Consider the following 22816-nt stretch of genomic DNA (forward strand, 5'->3'; position numbering starts at 1 on the left):
TTTCATCATTTTAGCTTCAATATGGCAAAAGATGTTGCACTCGATTCACTATGCTTCTAGATTTTAAAGCAAACCCCATCACCCCCCCCCCCGTAAAAAAGAAATCTACGCCACTGAATTACACAAAAACCAAACTATATGGTCAGCGATATGGTCTAATATTTATAGCAAGAGATCAAACAAAAAGCATTTATATACGGTATGCAAAAACACATTAGGTGTGTTTTGAGCGCCATTTTGATTTGGAAGCGATCCTTGTTCTCTAATAAACTATATGTATGAAATTTTCCTAAAGAATTCCAAACTCTTAAAGTGTTTGAAAAATCTTGGTTTTTTTTAATCTGACAAATCCCATAAATTGAGGAGGGGGGCACGAACCAAAACATTTTCTGCCTAAGTGGACACAATCTGGATCTTGGTAGGTCTATTCCACAAGCTCAATCACACTTGATTTGGAGTTCGTGTCATGGCGATTGCCATCTATATCTAATTACCATGATTACTTTGAGGTTATTATTTTCGATAATCTTGAAATCGACCCAATTGTGACCCTTTGCCCGGAACACCTTCAAAAGTTGAAATGGTCCTGCTAGGATGTGATAAGGTGAAGTAACGGATTTTTTGGCCCGTGGCCTCGGTAACTTCCTTTGGTACTTTTGAAATTTGAAATCAATTATCCTCCCAATTCATTATTATTTAATATTAATACAGATGTAATGGAATTCACATGATCCACATGTGAATGTGTGGATAAACGACGAAGACGATAATGTTTTGAAATCATAAACTACAAACACATGTACACTCAAGGAAATATTAATTGGTTCAATTTAGAACCTTTTTTTTATTCTTTATGCAGAACCTTCTAAAATGGTTCAATAGAGAACCATTCTACACTAATCAAGAGGGAATTTTAAAGCAACTAAAAGGTTCTTTGAACCTTAAATTGGTTCCATAAAGAACCAAAAAGGTTCTTTACGGATTTTGAGAGACAGTTTCATAAGGATATACGCGAACTGCTGCAGCTCATATGGAAATTAATAAATTATTAATATTTTTGTTGCGTAAAAAATCAATAAAATATAAGGAAAAGATCTTTTATAGATAATCAAATACAGAAGCTTATCTTGATTGTTTTATTTTTTACATTGTATAATTATTACAAATTGTATTGTAATTGTTTTAAGGCAATTAATTAATTATAGGGCCTACCTATATTGATAAATCCTTACAACTTTTAAGTTAAAAATGTCATTACTGGTATACAAAATCCTTGAGAAGTTGATCATGTTGACGGAAGTAAGATTACATTGCATTTTTCAAAACAGTTATAATGGTATTGAACCTATTATAAATTTGATTTAAAATTATTTACCATGACGGCAACATTAATAACTACCTTCATAATCAGACTTACAGGAATTGGTCTAAATTTAAGCGGAAGGAAGAGTTCGTTGGCAGGGACTGACAACAAGATCCCTGCGACAAGATCTCGACAACTTTGTTACATAGTAGATAAGATAGGAGGGGCTGACTGACTGACTGACTGGGGGAAGGCTTTAATGAAATTTACGTATTCTGTAGACAGGAATATAAACCACAACATAACACAACAAGATCAGTTAAGAAGTTGGAAGTTGTGGAAGTATTATACTTCAAATAGGTTTCAGATAGACGTCACGCTAGTTAGTGCTTGCCAACTTATTTGCTATCAGATATCAAACTTCAGTTTGGTATTGAGGTTGTTGTCTCGCATGCCAAGGCAGAGCAGGGAAGATATATAGAGGTTCGGTGACGGGATATATTCTACAAAAATGGAAACTTTATCGTGTTTCAACCCTTTTGCTGGTTTTAAGCTGAATCTTAAAAGGACGAAAAGGTAAGTTCAAGTTACTTTTCTAGCTTTTTATAACTTTTTACTAACATGTTGAAAACTTATAGTGCGTCAAGTTCTCGAATCAGTGTTTGTTTAATATGTCATATTGAGATGTTTTATTAAATTGCTTTTATTTTCAAAGGACATTAATATAAACATTAATTTATATTCAAGTCTTACAAGTTTACTAGTATTATGGTATAGGCTCAATGCACTTTAAAACTTTCTCATAAGTTTCGTGTATCTATATTTATGATTATAATACGGACATTTTTAGTTGCTTACCTACTTTTAAAATACATCATTTTATTACGTTGGTTTCTGCAAGGTCTGAGCTCAGTCTTAATCATGCTGAGAATTATTAATAAATATGACAAAATCAAGAGAATTGCGTCAAACTTGGTGGATAGCAGGCCAAATATAAGTGACGTTTTTGACCGAAAATAGGCCTTTAGTGATAATTGATTTTGAGTGAATCACGAACACAGCCGATGCTCATTAAAAGAATACTCATTTTTAAAAATGACCTGGGAAATGCCCTTTAAAAAAATCTTGGGTAAATATGCCAGGACAGCTCAAGACAACCGTGTTATACTACTTCTATATCTATATAGCAATTGCAAGAACCACAACATGGGCCTTTACTTTTTCTTTTTTTTTAGTTCTTCGTAAAATTATTTAAGGTTCGACAACCGGGACAACTTTAAAACATTTTAGGTTCTACTCGAAACTTTTTCTATGAGTGGAGATCTTGTGTCTTTTTGGATAATAATTTTGGAATTTATAAAATCCATGTGAATGGTGATGCTTATATACCGAATAAGTTTTTTTGAAGAAAAAAACCCTTTTGATTAAATCACGGCTTTTGAATAAGTCAAATGTTAACTGAAATTGAATTTGCCACTAAACCTCAAACCCGATTTTAGTATTCCAATGTCCTGCTTTTATGGCCAAACTATACACAGTGTGTCCCAAAAAACATGTCCCTCTCCAGCTCTGGGGTTAGTAGCAAATTGCATAATTCAAAAGCTTATCTATATACAAATTTTTTTAAAGAATTCCAAAGCCCATTTAATGTGGTTCCTTCTGTAAAATGTTTTATTGGATTCGGTTCACCACCACGTTTACTAGTTTTTGAATATAAAGGATGTAAACATGTACACCGTAATCGAATTACTCAAAATTAGTTATTTACATGCATTACTAATTGATTACTAATTGAATGACTAATTAAATGACTAATTATTTATCAAAAATCTGATTTTCGATAAATAATTAGTCATTTAATTAGTCATTCAATTGTAGTAGACCTAATCAATTAGTAATGCACGTAACTGACTAATTAAATCACAATAAATCGCGAAGTCATAAATTCGTCATTAGTCATGCAATTTCTTATTCTTTACAAATTGAATATTATAAGTCATGAAAATATGTTGAAATGATGCAAATTAATGTGAAATGATATTACTGCTCTTTTAGCATTATAAATACATAATTTCAGCATTATTTTCCTTGAATAAAAAATTATATTTTATATGACTAATTTTAGTTAGTCGAAAATTAGTCGAATTAGACTTTTTTTTACTAACTTAAGTTTAACAGTGAACCCCCTTCCCGGACGCGGATTCATTTTCTGTAACCATAATGGGCCGCAATATTACGCTAACCGTAACCCTCTCCCGGACGCTTAATTTCTTTCTGCAACCATAATGGGCCGCAAAAATTTTATAACCCATAGGAACACATATGAAAGGGTTAGGGTTAGGGTAAGTGTTAGGGTTAGGGTAAGTGTTAGGGTTAGGATTTAAATTTTCGTCCCGTTATGGTTGCAGAAAAAAAATACGCCTCCCGGACGCGTATTAATTTTCTGTAACCATAATGGGCCGTACGCGTAACATTACGCTAACCCTATCAGCCTAACCCTTATCAGGGAGCTTCAGGGTTAGATAATGCGGCCAACGGATTGCAGGGGCCCATTGCAGAAAGAAACTAAGCCTCCCGGACATTTGTATTGAGACACCCTGTATATTATATAGGTTAACCGGTTTAGGTGTAACGAAACATGTTTAAATACCTTGCTGAGGTAGGTACCCCCTTAACGGATTTGGCAGTATAATACCCTCAAGGGGGGTGGGAGGAACTTAACCAAATCTACAGTAAGCAGCACAGGAAATATTTAAGTAACATTCTTATTACTGCTTAAAGGAAATAAAAGAAACATTTACTTTGCGTGTCTTTATAAATACACGTGGGGGAGTTTGAAGAAATCAGGAAAACTAAAATTGGCATCATGTGACCCTCATTTTCAAATCAATATCACGCAACCCAATTTTGAATATGCTTGATATTCTCAAAGTTTTGTCAAAGGAAGGAAAGTCGTTGAAACTTTTAAACATTTTGCTCAAATGCAAAAATTCGCGTGTTGGTAAAAATGGTTTAGAGATTAATTTGCAGGAACGTTAAATCAAGTCTAACGAATATCCCACTTATATGCTTTTCAATCGTACTATTCACCCAAACACAAGTCAACATCAATTGGTCAAGTCAATCTTACACTATATTAAACAAGAAATGTCTTTAAAAAAGACAACGCAATGAACAAAGAAATTTTGGCACATTTCCACCCCACGAAGTGCGGAAGAACGAAAGAACTGGTCTAGAATAGTAGAAGATGACCCTGTAAATAGTACCCAAATATAAGTCAAGTCAATCTTACACTATATCAGTAAAAAAAAAGTTTTAATTTGATTCTGCCGCAAAGCGATGTAACTTTTGAACATTGACAGTTTCAACGCTAAATTAATGCGTCCAGCAATTAGGGACCTACCCATTATACGATTACATTATATCGTCGCTTTAAATCAGTTTTGAGTGTTTGATTGAATTAGTTGATTTCCCTATCAGGATAGACTTAACTCTCTTCACGCGGGTGTCGACTGCAGACAACATGTTTCAAAAAAAATTTCAAAAATGTAAATTTTCATGACCATATTTGGAATCAGCATGAAAAATGCATTAAAATGAGTACAAACAAGCCTAGTATTGGTTCAGTAGTTCTTAAGATAGCTCTTGATATTTTGAGAAAATATTTCAAAACTTGAACTTTTTCCGTTGAAACGCATGATTAGCATGCAGAGCATTAATACTGCATCTCATCATATTATCAGTGTTTATTGGCGCAAAGTTTCAATTTAGATTCTCTCCAGAAACGCAACTCAAACCGGACTTAACGTTAAAGTTAAATCTTTCCGTCCTGATTTCTGATATTTTTGGAGGGCAATCTGTGGAGGGGAGCAAGGGGTTACTTAAATTATTTTTTTGGTTGGTAAATGTCATAATATAGATTCTCGGTGCTAAATGGGGTTTTGTTTACCCCTTTTTGACGACAAAAATGTCTGTAAGAAATAAGCGCTTGGGCTCAAATTTGAAGCTAAATTTGGAGTATTGCAAAACTGAGACAAAAGTTTTCAAACGGGGATCTCCGGAACGAAAAAAAAAAAGCTTGTAAAAGTGGGTATTGAAGGCGGCACTTACGCATATAATATAGCCTAGAGCAAGGTGTAAACAGAGTACCCCCTTCCCCAGAATCTGGCCCTTCTGATATACCCATATTGGTCATGTTCATGTTCCCATAAGCATATACATACGCACGTAAACAGAAGCATCGGTTTTGATCCATGAAGGAATAAAGTGGGGAAAGGCACTGGGCCCCATTTGGTTCGAATATCAGAACAAAGATCTTAACTCAATGCAGCCTATAAGGAGAGTCAAATAGGGGGTTGTTAAATTTGTTCTGACGTTGTCTGTGGTTAGCTGGATATGGGTGTGGGCACGTTTTCAGGAAAATACCAATGGACCTTAACGATGTGTCAAATAGAGGATTCAGTTTTATACCTCAGATTTCCTTCTTATATAGACTACTTCCCTATTTTTATATCATTGTTTTATCTTGGGCTTATAAACTTTGTTGTTGTTCATGTTGTTATTGTTCACCTTAATTGGTGTTGAAATATAATCCCTGTACTATTTTAAAGGTGAGGGGACACGGGTTTAAATATAAAATGAGTAAAGGCAATGGTCGGACGTCTTGCAGGCGATTTTTTTGTTGGGACCTGCAAAGCGACTAATATTCCACCGGTGTCTTCCGCAACGGCTAAAATTTGTCGTAGCGTCATCTGCTACAGAAAACGTCGAGACGGAGACCAAACTCCTGATCGCTGTAATCATTTGAGCGGCAGACCGAGATCGAGAACTGAAGTTGCTGCGGTGAACTGAAACGCGACACTGACACAACGGAAAACGGAAAAAACGCCCACAACGACGTCGGACTATGAACCTGGCGCTGGCCATTACATTAAGTTGCGACGTTGCGAAGAACCAAAAACGCCAAGTTACGCCATCAAGTATAGACGTGGTGGCATTTTTGGTACTTCGCAGCGATTTTTGGTTGTTTGCTACGACTTCTGTTCTTCCGCTCAAATGATCAACTTTGTTGGGATTTTTTGTTTATTGCCGTCTTTTTTTGCAGCGACAATTTTAACCGTTGCGGAAGATGCTGCGGAAAATTAGCCGCTGCGTCTGTCATAACGGCAAAAACGCCAGCACTTGAATACGTCGGAGCATACTGTATCCTTAACGTATCTCATGTAAGGAACGTGAACCGTTTGCATAACGGGAATTGATAGGTTTTATGGTTCAGTCCCTAGTCCAATCATGAAAACATTGATTTTGACTTGAGCTCGTAGCTCACAAAAATATCTCCTTAAATTATATAGGCCTACGCAGCTTTAGTTCCTCTGCATTCTTTTATTCATTACGTTCATATCTACACATCACTTCTGGTAACAATAATTTAAAAATAGAAAAAAAAACACTATATAGGCCTATTGATAACATTTGAGAAGTTGAACACATGTATAGTACGCCTTGTATTTTCATATGCGGTGGGAGGATTCTCTGTAGAGCTATCGGGAAGAAAGATAATTACCCAAATCATTATAGCAATATAGGAATAGACGAGATTTGCGTAATATAGAAGGAAATCGGACAGTCAGGGGCTCAGAATATCAACTGCCCTGGGATCATTACTGACTGACAACTTATTATCATATTATAGATCTATTGATGACAGAAAAGATGGGTATTGGCATACAAGGAAGACGATATTCAAGACGGTATCGCGTGCACATTTAATGTGATCCTTATAGCGCCTGTTGAGTATAGACTCTTTCAAGAAACTCAAATACTTAATCCTTCTAGAGTCAGTCCATATAGTTGTATTAGCCCTTTTATATATACTTGGAACTGCCGTTGAACGTAAAAAGTATTTTAAAGAGAAGATTTGCTCGAACAACATAGAGTTGCAACCCCGGGGTTGCAACTGACTCAGAAATCTGTTTTGCCAAAAGAGGTCAACACCAAGAATCATCCTGTCCAAAATGTCAAAATTTCGGCATTCTGGCATTTCTTTGTCGTATTTGGAAGAATTTAGGCAAAAAACATACATAACTCTGCTCAACTCGTGCCACACACTAGGTAAATGCAACCCTTTGTCTTGCTGCCAAAATGCCGAATTTTGGCATTTTGGCAGTACCATTATTCGGCATAAGCTAGCATTTCGGCCCAAAAAAGTGATGTTATCAGAAGCATGGGGAAGTTAAATATAGTAGCAGGAGGGACGGCCAAAGCCACGAGTTCCTCTTGATCAAGAAACTTGATTTAAATTTTAACTGACATCGTGCCCTAGTCTCATATTTGAAAGCGTTGACACTATAACACAAGTATAGGGTCTGTATAATGGCAAAAGCCCTGATTCTCCGGTACGTATTCGCACGTAATTTCTTTCACACGTGTCCCTTTTTAATTACCTTTTATTCCCCATAATACATTTCATTATCAGTGATAATTGATTACATAAAGACAATAAAGTATATTTTATTATATTCCACAGAAACAGAATCAAACCACGACCTCCACCACGTCAACGATTTCACTCCGTGACTTCGTCAACAGTACTCAGCAACGACGAGTTCTTGATCCAGCGTGTCACCATAGAAAGACGGCGAAATTCCATCTCAGATCCCGACTGCGATCGGTTCCCCGCCGAAGTCGGTGGCGATTCCATCGGCCCACCATCTTATAACGAAATCGTCGCTGCGTTCTTTGAGCCACCACCTTCGTATCAGCAAGCTATTCTGAGTAAAGTTTCGGATGAGGATGTGTCGCTTGCCAGGACGGAGGCATGGGTTAGAGCAAGCGGTGATCTGGTTAGGAGAAGAAGCAATGACGAACCAGTTGAAGTTCAAGGTTGGTATCAATGTACTGTAAAAACTTTTAAGGAGAAGCCCCGCCAGCACAGTTCATCTGGGGTGAACCAAACCTGCCTGGTTATCAAATTAATCAGTGACAAGGTTATCTCTGAATTTGACAGGTGCAATAACATTAAAACATCAATTAGCACCTGTCAATTCAGAGATAACCTTGTCACTGATTAATTTAATAACCAAGCAGGAATTGATTCACCCCAGAAGAAATGCTCTGGTGAAAGGTCACGGGTTCGATTCCTTTGAATGGACAGTAGTGGTCAGTTGTTCTGCAACTTTAGCCTACCGTTATCACATTCGATTCAACTGACGGTAAGATCAGTTCTCCCTTTGATACCGATGGCTTTGTTAATAACATGTTTACTACAGAAAATATAAATGCCAGTATATCGAACGCAAATTACAATGCCGAAATTATGGCTAATCTAATTGATGACACTCCTGAATGCCAAATTTCGGCAAACGAAACGCGATAATATTGAAACTAACGCAACATGCTTCTAGCGCATTCTAATCAACAAGAATGCCATCCGAATGCCGCAATACCTGCATTTTCGTCAGTGGTCGGTGTTACTGTTAGTGTGTTACTGCATTATGCAGTAACACCGACCACTGACGAAAATGCAGGTATTGCGGCATTCGGGTGGCATTCTTGTTAATTGGAATTCGCTAGAAGCATGTTGCGTTAGTTTCAATAACGCGTTTCGTTTGCCGAATTTTGGAATTCAGGAGTGTCATCATTAATTAGATAAGCCATAATTTCGGCATTATATTAATAGGGCAATGCTGAAAGACTTTAGTAGTGTTGCATGATTTTCATGTTCTGTGCCTTTCTTCCTTTGCTTATCATGCTTATTATTCTGATTCTCTTTTTGCTTAACTAGATCCGAATGCGTGTTTTGTGAAAATAGGGTTGCGAAATGTTGCACCTTGTTCCTGTATGATATATATTATTGCCAAAGTTGCTACTACTTAATAAAAAGATGTATAAATATTTATTGGTTGCTTCTACCGTTTTTGACATTCAAATTTAAGCAAAGCATATAATATAGTATCACTTTCATCGACAACCAGTGATATTTGAATCCAAAAGCCACGCCATAAAGGCTACGCCACAACTAACAACCCATTTATTTCTTGACACAGATTTACCATTAGAAATTCCTCGACGAAGACGTGCTGCTTCCTCTCCAATAGCCAGAGTGACTGTCCCGCCATCTGACGATGTGGCAACTACAACCACTACCCTTAATGACGACACAATACTCGGTACCCCCAGCAATACTGTGGACACACCAGTGGACAGAACAGTGGACAGACACAACAACCATAACGTGGAAATCCTCAATCCAGGGTCCATCAGTCCGGGAACACGGAGGAGGATACGACAAAGTTGGACCCATTGCCTGCAGTGGATCGTACAATACTCTATAGAATGCAATTTCAGAAGTACAATAGCTCATTTTCTTTCAATGGTACGTATAACAGAACAGTAACAACGAAAACAATAACAGCAAGAGAAAATAAAAGTAAAAACAGTAACAACGACAACGACGTTCTAAAATTATCCGACAAACCCAGGCGACAAACTGGCAAAAGGTGTTAAACACGCCTTTAAAGATGTGCACAATTTTAGAATACAGGTCTCAATCCACAACCATAATTCTAAACCATAACCCTAATCTCGTATTATGCTTACCAAGTTAAACAATTTTGGCGGCCATTTTGAATTTAAATTATGTGACCAGTTTTAAAATCGGAAATATGTTTATTGTGTCCAATAACATACTAAGTGTTTCACATATATATTTTCAGCACAATTACTTTCTGATATGCCTATGGGCTGATTCTAAAATCATCACCGTTGTGGTGGCCATTTTGAATTTAAAGATACGGCCAGTTTAAAACTATCAGAAATTGAGTTTTCATGTCCATTAATCTATATACCGTACCTATTTCACATGATAGGACCTACCTTTATTTTTAGAACTACTTCTTGCTGATATTGGGCTAAATCTTTAATAATCAGTTTTGGCGGCCATTTGAAAAAAAAAAGAACATGTTCCACTACTTCTATTTTCCGTGATTTCATTTTAGGCCTATACTACCGTATAAGGAGTGAAAAACGCTTGAATGGTTCAAGTTCTATTGCAATTAGTGGTGGATATATTACTAGATTGACTGGACTAGGCCTATAACCCTAATGCTATACACAAAAACTTCACACTAATCCTAATTTCTCGGGTTGGCGGTATCTGACACAGAGAGGAAGGAAAAGTTGCAGCCTTCTTTCTCCGGTCGGTACTCTTTTGAGCATAATCACCAAAATTCCTTCCACCACCTTACGTTACCCAACTGGTGTTTTTGAGATACGACAAACCACATGAAATATCGTATCTTTGATCAAACTGGCTTAATGAAATCAAAAGGAAATGTGATTAATAATGTCAGTCCATTCAAACAAATTATTGGTAGTGCAGAGTTATTACTTTAATAGAAAAAGGATGCTGGTTATTTACTAATCAGACACGTTGGTCAAAACAAATTTAGGATTAGGCAATTCGATGTCATATTATTTCTCCTTACTGGTTTCTTTACAATTCGAGTAATTATTTAATTACATCTGAGGGCAAACCCTGGTCAGTAGGCTACTCCCATAGAGATTATAGAGTAATGGGGAAACATAAAAATATAAATATAGTCAGGCCCGTCGGAAGCAAATTAAAAGTGGTACGGCCCACTTTGGGGGTCTGGGGGTGTAACCCCCAGCTGGGTTTGAAGGGGCAGAGCCCCTCATGGGGGTTAAAGGGTGCGAAGACCCCTGGAAGCTCAAGCACTTTGGAAAATGAAAAGTAGCATTTCAACGGTAAGTTAATAGGACTAAACTTCAAAACTAGGACATTCAAAATAAAAATGATCAACCATAAAACATGTTACCATGTCATGATAAGACTCGATACATGATAGTAAATTTGAAAGTCCAGTGACGGATGCAGAGCAGTCAGAGGGTGGGGGCCCAATTTTCGGAAAAAAATGCAAGTAGGGCCTAATGGCCGGGAAGCGGCCATGTCGTCGCGCTTGCGCGCCGGGGGGCATCTGAGGGGGGATGTGCCCCCTCAGAAGTTAGAAACTTTAGGAAAATGAAGACCCAATTGAATCCAATTGGTGGACCATTTTGTCCTTATTATTGTGTAAAATTTTAGTTTGAAAAAGCCTAAAATTGGCAAAAAGACGGCCCAATTGAAGCCATTTGTGGACAAGTTTGAACTTTTATTGTCTGAATTATTGCTTTATAATTATGTACCCATAAAGTTGCGCACGCGGGTGTCTGAGGGGCATTTCCCCCTCAGAAGTGAGAAAATTATGCAAAATGAAGACCTAATTGAAGCCATTTGGTGGACTATTTTTGCACTATTATTGTGTTTGAAAAGGCCGAAAATTTGCCCAATGACGGCCCAATTGAAGCCATTCGTGGACAAGTTTTGACCTTTATAAATTACCCGGTATGTAAACATAAAGTTCCGCACGCAGGGGGTGTCTGAGGGGGGATGAAGACCTAATTGAAGCCATTTGGTGGACCATTTGGTGGACTGATTTTGGTGACAATATGACGGGCCTGCATATCGGTGAGCCCGCCGGCGTAAATTTCACATGCTTTTGGGCAGAGGGCCCGCCTTCAGGCAAAATAATCAAAGAACTAGGCCTATAGGCTATAGATTGACCCGACTACGATTTAGGCATGGGCCTACTATACGGGTAATTTAACCTTTTCCCTTCTCCTTTTCTCTTCTTTTTTTCCCTCATTTTTTCCTCTTTCTCTTCTCTTCTCTCCTTTCCTCTTTTTTTTTAGAGGGGGGGGGGCAAATCCGCGCCTGTGTAGGCCTAAGTCACACCGCAAACAAATAAAATAAAATGTAAAATCAACCATTCAAAAAAAAGTCATATTATACAAATATTAGGCCTATACAATATTTAATATACAAATATTGAATGTTTATGAGTACAATGGTAAGAATATTTTCATGAGGTGAAATACGGACTGTTCCATTCAATTTTTCTTTTTTGAATTTTTTAGTCTGAAAAGTGGTACGGCCATGGCCGTACCGGCCGTAGCGGTTCCGACGGGCCTGAATATAGTTAGCTAAGCTAAGCTACAGCTGAGTGCCACACCCTTCCATCTCAATATCGTTGCTGCCACAGCACAACACGATACGTTTGATATAAAAATGATAAATTTTATTAGGCCTACATATTCTATGTTCATGATAAAATTATTATAAAATGGCTATGTGAAATTTTGATCTTTAGGGGAGTTTGACCAAGAATTATTTGCAATCGCAATTTTTTAGGTCACGGGGTTCTTGCATCAAGGCCAAAAAACAGGGGAGACAGTGGTGTATCCAGACTTTTCCAGAGGGGACTGGCAAAGGGGGGGGGGGGGGATTGACGAAAATGGGCTTAAAAGTACAAAAAAAAGCATGTCAGGGCGACCAGCATCCCACAAGAGGAGCGCAAGACTTCTCACAGGGTGCGCGGAAGCTGATAAAAAATTGATATTTTTGATATTTAACAGTAGCCTACTCGAAGTAAACTTTATAAATCTGATGATTTATACTTGCAGGTGGGATGAAAAGCCGACGACCAATTGAAAATTTTGACCTTTCGTATTGAAGATATGGATTGTTTTTCCCCCAAACACCAAAACAAAATTAGGTCTTTTGGGGAAAAGAAATCCAGATCTTCGATATGAAAGGTCAACATTTTCAATTGATCGTCGGCTTTTCCTCCCAGCTACATACACTTTAAGAATATATCATTAGATTTATAAAATTTACTTCGAGGACTGTTATATCAAAATGTGAAAATATCAAATTTTAATAATTTGTCATAAAATTGGTATTATATCGTGAATTTCAAAAAATGAAAATTATTTGATATCCGAAAGACATTCTTCGTATTCAGAATGCAATTCGATATGTCCGATGTGCTCTCAGGTTCCACATATCCCACTATCGAAACGCTCATTCCAGATCCCTTAATGTAATGAAAAGTATCCATTGATTGTGGCTGATGTGGAAACGTATCTCATAATGTGCACACATAGTATTCAACCAGGATGTCACGGTTATATATTATAATCTAAATTTCCTCTATATGCGACAGTTTAAGGCTGATCAGTTTAAGCTATTGGAGCAAGACAGACAACTACCATTGGTCGTAACCTTCTCTGAAGGGCTGATGGGCCATCCCAGGAAAAGGGGTTTTTGGTCAAGTAATGTCCTCGTCTCGTCAGACTGACCAGCCAGAATGACACGACATATGACAATTCCAATCAAATTTAACGAGTTATGAGGTCAATAGATAAGATAGCATGCTATTGAACAAGTTGAAACTTTTAACTTAAAAGCAAAGAACGTGTCAGGACAACTTGTAGTCAAGTTGGCTCAATCGATAAGGCGTTCGATCGACTATGGTGCGAGAGGTTGCGGATTCGAACCCTGGCGGTGCCTAGTACGCTCTCGTGAAAAAAATTGAGTTCGCTTGAAATTCCCCTGGACAAGGAACTAACTGCTAATTGTCTCGTTGTAACCCGTACGAAATTCGGGGAGCTGATCCTGGTTGCGAAGGTTATTTGTGGAATGTCTAGGGTGTGCGCTCTTGAAGCAGCAAAGTCCCTGATTTGTTGTTAAATGGTTTGTGGAATGATGTGGGCCATAGTGGTCAGCGACAACCTGTAAAGTGTGCTGAGGCTTGTGGATAAACGTCTAGGCGTTGTGCCTGTGCGTAGCGCAAATCATTGCGCTTTTTTTTAAGGGGGTACAACACCCCTGGTCAATTTTTTGCCTATTTTTGCATTTTTCTCAAAAATTATAGCACATTGGTGACAAGTAAGATATGTATATTATAGGGGCAAGGACTAACAACTACTGTACTGAAAATTCAGCAACTCAAAGTTAGTAGTTATTGATTTATTGATCAAATATTGGTTTTCCTCATTTTTGACTGTAACTCCACAACTGTTGTCTGTGTTGAAATAAAATTTCCAGTGCAGTAGTTGTAGTCCTTGCCCCTATAATATACATATCTTACTTGTCCCAAATGCGCTAAAATTTTTAAGAAAAATGCAAAAATAGGCACAAATTTGGGCAGGGGTGTTGTACCCCCTTAAACTTACATTTTTACATTTTTCAGCGCAAAATACACGCTATCATACCTCAACTTGAAGTGTATAGGGTTAGGGTACGGTTATGGCTTGTAAAAGATTATGGTTAGGGGGTTAAGGTATTTTCTTATGCTGTATTCAACAATTTCCCCAAATTTCCTGATATTTATATAACCCGTAAGTCAAAATACCCATGCAGAAAACTTACAGAGCTGTTCAAGACATTATTTCAAAAATTGATAGCCTGATTGATCATTCATAGTACAACTGATGTGACAAAAAAAACCAAATATTGTAATTGAAGTCCTTATTTTAAACGGATAAGAGCTGGAACAAGCATACTATTTTTGTCCAGATATGAGGAAGCTAACTTATTCAATATTAGCTGACTTTTGAGGAAGCTTGAGGAGCAAGATTAGAGCAACGGCGAGAGTGACTCCCTTGTTGACATCGTGTCTTGTTCATATTGGTCCAAACACGGTTCTTCTGAATTCTTTGAGGACACCAGACATGCCAGAAGAGCATTTTATTCTGCACCCGTGTACATCTCATTTATAAAGACATTCCGTGCCGAAACCTCATTTAAAAAGACACTCCCTGCTGAAACCTCATTTAAAAAGACATTCCGTGCCGATTCCGTTCTGAAACCTCATTTAAAAAGACATTTCGTGCCTGAAACCTCATTTAAAAAGACATCCGGATTTGGGTGTTATTTATTTATTTTTATGTGCAATATTTTGGGTTTGGGAGTTATTTATTTATTTATTTGGTTCTGTTGCCTGATCTGCTTGTTCCCCCCTTTCTTTTTTCTTGAAGGACCCCAATGGAAATAAGCCTCAATTTTATTGAGGCTTTTTGGGCTATCCTTGGTACTCGTCTTACTCCATAATCCATATATTTCGTTGCTATATCTGGTAATGGTATTTCATGCAATTGACCACATCTTGTATGTATTTATAATGTATATTTTTTTTAATCATAAATCATAATGTGCTGTAATATTTTTATGTGAGTACTGAATAAATATGAATGAATGAATGAATGAATCCGTGCTGAAACCTCATTTAAAAAGACATTCCGTGCTGAAACCTCATGCATTTAAAAAGACATTCCGTGATCTCATTTATAAAAACACACTCCGTGCTGAAAACACAATTTTTAATGCCAGCGCTGTCTGATAATTATAGCATTCATTATTTTGTTCAATAAGGTTATTTTCTTATTTTTTGTTTTCAGGTAACACAAGCATTACACATCAAGAAAGAACACGGAGCAAACAGTAGCAGATATCCAATCTCCATTGGGTCATTATCCGTCCAGATACCGCATACATTCAGTCGTAGAATGTGGTGTGATTTGGTCTTTGCGTTTGGGTTTTGTACCAGTAGTGGAATACAGACAGACCCATCAAGAGCATCGGATTATGTTGTTGTGCCTAGAGGTTTGACACGGGAAGAACTGCAAAGATATAAACAGGTTTTGACGGGACTTATAGGTAAAATAGTAATAAAAAACAAACAATAGAACTAAAGCAATTTTAACTTTAAAGGAGATAAGAGGAAGCGGATGAGGAAGAGGAAAGGAGGCAACGAAGAGAAAGAGAGCAGAAGAGGAAAGGAGGAAATGAAGAGGAAAAGAGGAAAGAAACAGATGAGGAAAGCAAAGGAAAAGGAAAGGGAAGAGGAATGGAAGAAGGGGAAAAGAAGAGGAAAGGGAAAGGAAGAGCAAAGGAAAGGAAAGAGAACATGAGAAGAAGAGGAATTTAGGAAAATAAAGGGAGAGGAGGAAGATGATGGAGAATAAAAGGATGGGGAAGAAGACGACGATGGATCGAAAAAAGGCAGCAAAAGGAAAACAAAGAGGAAGGAGGATGTTGCAGTAAATGCAATTAAATCATAATCGAGTCGAGAATTTATATTCAAAAATATAATGCTTCAAAACTCACTGCATTCAAATCCGGGTTTAAATATCAGCTTGAAATCTTGGAATTATTGGCGGCAATGTTTGCTTTTAAAAGTCTTGATTTAAGGGAAGGGGTATGAACGTTTGGACAGTATTTATTGTGGGACATTAGAGCACATCAGACATATCGAGTTGCATTCTGAATACGAAGAATGTCCTTCTGATATCAAATAATTTTGATTTTTTGAAATTCGCAATGTAATACACATTTTATGGCAAATTATTAAAAATTTATATTTTTGATATTTAACAGTACTTGAAGTAAACTTTATAAATCTGAAGATTTGTACTTACAGTGTATGTAGGTGGGATGAAAAGCCGACGATCAATCGAAAACTTTGACCTTTCGTATTGAAGATATGGATTTTTTTCCCAAAACACTAAAAAATAGGTCTTTTTGGGGAAAAAATCCATATCTTCAATATAAAAGGTCAAAATTTTCAATTGATCGTCGGCTTTTCCTCCCAGCTACATACACTTTAAGAATATATCATTAGATTTATGAAAATTTATTTCGAGGACTGTTATATAGGCCTATCAAAAATGTGAAAAATATCAAATTTTAATAATTTGTCATAAAATTTGTATTATATCGTGAATTTCAAAAAAATTAAAATTATTTGATATCAGAAAGACATGCTTCGTATTTAGAATGCAATTCGATACGTCTGCTCTCATGTCCCACAAAAAATACTGTCGAAACGCCATAAACGCTCATTCTAGATCCCTTAAGTTGATTTCCAAGAAATATTATGCAATGCTACAAGTCATAAACTAAGTATTTTGGATTTGATCTGTTTTGTTTTCCAGAATTGCCCTACTACACAGTAAAGACTGCTGCTAATTTAAGTCCACATGAAACAGAGAATGTTGTAGCACTGGTGAGTCAATAGTACTCAATACATATAAATAATATAACTTTTGCATGGTTAAATATCTACTTCCTCATAGCTCATTTCCAGGGAAATGTGGGGCACAACAGACTGGAGGGGAAGATGGGGCACAAATCAAGGAGAAAAAAGGGGGAAGAGGAGGGGAATATGAGACACAAAAGGAAGGGGTACAGGCCCAGGGGGCACAAAATGAGGGGAAATATGGGAGGGGGTAGGGAAGTGAAATGTGGGGTTTAAAAGCAGAACATAATTATGAAGACACAAAAAAGTGGATAATTATGTCGCAGAGCAGGGGATGTGTGGGCACAAACGGAGGAATACCGTAAAATTCCGTCTACAAGCATATATATGCCTCTAAACGAGGTTTTTTTGACACAAGAGACAGGCAGACACTCTCAACAAAAACGTTATTTGGAGTTTGAACAACTATATTACTGATAAAGGCGGCTGTACAAACATGTATATTTGTAAGACCAATCTATTGCAATGTTTTTGAGAAGGGTATTGGCCTTTCATATCTTTCGTTAAAAAAACCTCTTTTAGAGGCATGTGCTTCTAGACGGAATTCTACGGTATGGGGTAAAAAAGGAGAATGAGCATAAAAGGAGGAGACATGAGGGGCACAACAGGGAGGGTAATATGGGGTACAAGCTGGCATATGGGAAATCAGGGGCACATGGAATCACAGTAGGAGGGGATATGTGGGGGGTTAAAGGGGGTAAATATGCGGCAAACAAGGGAATATATGAGAAACACAAGCAGTGGCGGTGCCAGGAATTTTTTTCGGTGGGGGGCATTGAGGGGGAAAAGTGAATTTCAGTGGGGGCGCAAAATCAACCAAATTTGCACAAAATTGCCGCAAAAAGTGGAATTTTTCGTAATTTCGGGGGAAAGAGTTTTGACTGGGGAATTTGCTCCTCATACCCCCGTGGCGCTGCCACTGAACACAAGTAGGGCAAATATTTGACCACATAAGTATGAAAAAAATGGGGGTACATGAGATGAAATAAGGGAAATACAGTGGCACTGGCATTAGGTGGGAAATAATACAAAAGGAAGAGAAATATGGGGGCACAAAAAAGGAGGGAGAAATGGGATGTGATATGCATCACACAGATGCAAAATGTAGGACTCATCTGATATGGGTAGTTTTGGCGAGCCATCATTGATGCCCGACAGCAAGAGTCAACAGAGTAAGAGTAAAGTATTGGCGGGGCAGATGAACCATCATGATAAAGACCTTGTTACAGCCGATTCCGATCAGGGTAATAAGCCCGATTGTTGGCTACACTTGCCTGTCCTGTAAAAATGCCTCGTCCAGCTATCTACAGCGACCTCCTTCACCAGGTCACTTGTGCCTGGTTGAAGTTATCTCCTAGATTTCAGCAGTTAATGCCTAGATGCTTGACATAAAGGAGCGAAATAGGCAAAATATTTCCCCCTATATTTATAATTCTACTTATTATCATTTCAGTTATCGTACACCGTGTCAACACAAAATGATGTGTTACCTCTGGATCACACTCTAGTCAGGCCAATCTGGGATGAACACAAACGGCCATGGTTGCTACTACAAAGTCTAAATTACACCGCAGAAAAATTGAAGCGAGAACATAACAGGAGGTCGGAGAGTTTACTGAGGCTACCGATCAGGGAAATGGAGAGATACAAACTGCAACTGACAAGGACTATTTTGATTGCTTTCTCAGAGGAATATACTCAAGTGCTATAGCTCTTGTGATTTTAAGTGACACAAATATACAAGTCTTTCATACATGATGATGATGGTGCCTTACACCTATCCGCATTACACAGTGAACTAATATATCTAATTTTGTCCCCGACTCGTGGTCCAGGAGCACAATGCTAAAAACATAAAGGCTGCGATGCAAGCCAGGCTATGCTGAGGCTGCAGTGCTGACTTCCATAACCAGATAAGATGGGAGTTACAATATAGCATTGTGGTCCTGGATCAAAAGTTGCAGACAGAATCAGATTTTTGCATATTACACACACCAGTGATGGGTGCTTGTAATGCCATGTGGGTAGCATTTAAAAAAGTATTGCCCATTTGGTGTGGTCCTGGACCAAAAGTTGCAGACAGAATCAGATTTGTGCACATTACACACACCAGTGATGGGTTGTACTGCCACGTGGGTAGCATTTAAAAAAGTATTGCCCATCTGGTTGTTGACAATAGAAGTATCAGTATTATTTTTTAAGTTGGGATGGTCACTTTCAAAAATTTATAATTGTGAGGCTCTTAGCATCTCTAACAAGGTTGTGATTCAAAGCTTGTGAAATATCCTAAATGTAGTAAAAAATCTTGAAAAATGGTGTGAAAATTGGGCTTAAAATACGCCAAAACAGGCTAAAAATCAATACAGTTACATAAATTTTGGCCACAAAAAATCTTAAAGAATCACACACTGCTCTATCGATGTGCTGTGTTGCCTCACTGCTTGCTGTATGTCAGCAGGGTTGCCAAACCCCCAATTGGGCGACTTTTGAAGATTTTTCCCTCAACTTTTGACAATTTCCTGTCCCATAGAAACCAATGGCTAAGAAAAATTTGGGCGACTTTTCAACATTGGCTCCCACGACTTCCGATAGTTTCCTGCCCCATTGAAACCAATGGTAAAGAGAAAAAATTGGGCGACTTTTCGATTATTTAACCCGTGATTCGGGCTGAAATCTTTTGGCAACCCTGTATGTCAGTCAGGTTAGAAAGGTAGATAAAAATATTAATGTCGTGAAGTCAACAAAGTCTGGAGCAGTCAAAGTATATTTTTGTACTAAAATTGGAATGTTATATATACCCCGATGTTATAAAGAAAATTTCATATTTATAACAAACTACTCAAACATGGGATGGGCATGATAGCCCCTGTAAACCAGCTTGTTCAGGGTTGCCAAAAGATTTCAGCCCGAATCGCGGGTCAAATAATCGAAAAGTCGCCCAATTTTTCTCTTTACCATTGGCTTCTATGGGACAGGAAACTCTCGGAAGTCGCGGGAGCCAATGTTGAAAAGTCGCCCAAATTTTTTCTTAACCATTGGTTTCTATGGAACAGAAAATTGTCAAAAGTCACGGGAAAAATCTTCAAAAACCGCCCAATTGGGCTACCAAATCGCGGGTTTGGCAACCCTGAGCTTGTTATGGTCCTGCATCCAACTACAACAAGGAATACATGGCCTTAATCTTCCACACAGGGAGTGTGACTTTCAAATGGGCGACTCTATTGTAATTTGCACTGACTCCCTGTGTGGGAGATTAAGGTCATGTCATTCATAGATGGTATATGGTCGAATCCAACCAAAAGTGTCCACGGGGCAAAAATAAAAGTCCGAAATAAAAATGTCTCCACAATTTTTTCCCTTTGCCCATTGATTGATGACATATTGGCCTTATAGGAACCAAAAGTGCCATTACTAATCTTGAAAAATAAATCCAGGACGAGTGATAGTAAATGTGATATCAAAACGCAATGTTACCTACGAATACCACTAGGATGCTTTCACTATCGCAATACTAATCAACCTAAAACATATGGAATATTCCCATTAACGCTTTTTTCGTGTAATGTAGACCACAGGGTGTCAGGAAAATGCTAGCTCAACCAGAAAATATTTGTTTTTATTTTTATAACGCGATCAATATGATTTTTGTCAATTTATGCTAGTTTATTTTTGAAAATGAAGTTTAGGTCAGTTTCTGTATTTTATTTATCAAATGAGTATGAATCAATTTACACATTGTATAAGAACGAGTAGGATATATGTTTTCAAGAATATTAGGAATTATACTGCGTACACCTAACGCTTTATACAATGAAAAGGTGAAGAAACCCGGGTATTCGTAGGTAACATGAGCGATTTAACAATATCTATATTGAGTTTGGAGGTTTAAATTTTGCTATTATGGTAATGAATTAATAAAATGGTAGTTTTTAAATCTCTTTCAGATGGTACATCCAAAAGAATAAATGCTATTACCTTAGATCAAAAATTTTTGATGCTTTTAGCAAGATTTTGACCACTTCATTTTGATATACAAGTAGTTAATCAGCAATTTTACATAATAAATAATTGTTGAATGACTCCGTATATGGGTAATAATAGTGTCCTGGGGTACCGCTTAAAGTTTTGACAATTAATTTCCATTGGTAGGGACACTTCATTACACATGTCATGTATTATGCTGTATTCGTAAGTAACATTTCAGTATTTGTAGGTAAGAATTAGACTTTTGGTGGATATCGCAATCAAAACTTTATTTTATAAAGCACTTTGAATGTATTATTTTCTTTATGTGCGTTTATTGATACTTAAGACCCTATCATGTATTAATAATGTCGGTTCACAGCGGTTGAAAGAGGATTGAAGTAAGAAACAAAGGCACTAAAGTGACTTTAATTTGATTAATTGCACACAAATCGCTTAAAACCGTTATTGCAGACTTGTGAAGTCCATCTTGGAGTCAGTTACGTCTTGTGGCCTTTTGTTTGAGGGCAACTACAATAGCTTTATACCAGGGTCCATCACTGTGTTGTCTAGATCATGAGACAATGAGAACAGTCGTTTTTCCATGGTATTCGTAGGTAACCTTAGCGAAAACGTCAACAGTTGCCTTCGAATAAATGAATTTGGACACAAATTACTCAGAAACCAGAAGGTCGGTAAACATTTAAAATGAAGCGCACATGACAGTTGACAAATCTAAGTATTTATCCCTTCTAATCTGCTTTGAATCTGATTTTTCTTTCAAATGAGCAGACCGTCGTCTATTTCAGTACATATTTTTCAACAATTAAGCCGTATTCAGTTTTGCATGGTGGGCATGTATGTGAATTCGCAACTTTCATTGACATATGATTTGATAGCAAACATACAGGCCTTCGTTATGTACCAATATGGGCATTGGCATGAATGGCGGTGTTTCACAATACTGTCATGATGTCAAATTGTATTCGTAGGTAACATTCGGTTACCGAAATTTACCTACGAATACTTGCTTTTATCGTTGACATCTCAGAAATATTTAACGCAGGCTATTGAAACTTGGTAGAAATAAAGAGTGTATTACCCTGCACCTATTGCTTAACTATTGTTTACTATTCTCTCAATTTGTGGAAATGACACAGCTTTTAACATGTATTCGGAGGTAATGCATATTTTTACCAAACCTACCTTTGTGCCATTTAGAATTTCTGGCAGCTAAACACAATAATAAAGATGTCCGAATGCAATGCATTTCAGTATTGGACATATCAAAGCTTGTATCAATTAAGCATTTATTAGTGATTTCCATTTTTAAAGATATATCTAGTGCTATGAAAAATTGTATTCAGTAGGTAATGTAAAAAAATACCACTCAAAAAATTATCACAAAAATTTCATAATTATGTACAAATATGTGAAAAATTGAACAGGCAATCTTTGAATACACACCTTTCAGGAAATCAATTTAGATTCAATCCAATGACTTCTTTTCATAACTGATTTAGATGTTTTAAAAACACCTTAAGAAATATTTTGAAAAAATGGGTAAAAATAGCATGTTTTGGGGTCCCTGTGTCTAAATTTTTCACAGAAG

The 22816-nt window shown here is 37.3% G+C and overlaps 1 protein-coding gene across 1 annotated transcript; it reads left to right on the forward strand.

Moving 5' to 3' along the window:
• Nucleotides 1-1421: 1421 nt before the first annotated feature.
• Nucleotides 1422-20470, forward strand: LOC140148310 (uncharacterized). The gene is made up of 6 exons (XM_072170215.1): nucleotides 1422-1879; nucleotides 7830-8185; nucleotides 9349-9677; nucleotides 15602-15860; nucleotides 17138-17208; nucleotides 18695-20470. Exons 1-6 carry the CDS (start codon nucleotides 1815-1817, stop codon nucleotides 18950-18952), a joined length of 1338 nt encoding a protein of 445 aa, XP_072026316.1. The 5' UTR covers nucleotides 1422-1814; the 3' UTR covers nucleotides 18953-20470.
• The last annotated feature ends 2346 nt before the right edge of the window (nucleotides 20471-22816 follow it).

The sequence above is a fragment of the Amphiura filiformis genome, chromosome 3, assembly GCF_039555335.1.
Source record: "Amphiura filiformis chromosome 3, Afil_fr2py, whole genome shotgun sequence".
Lineage (NCBI taxonomy): Eukaryota > Metazoa > Echinodermata > Ophiuroidea > Amphilepidida > Amphiuridae > Amphiura > Amphiura filiformis.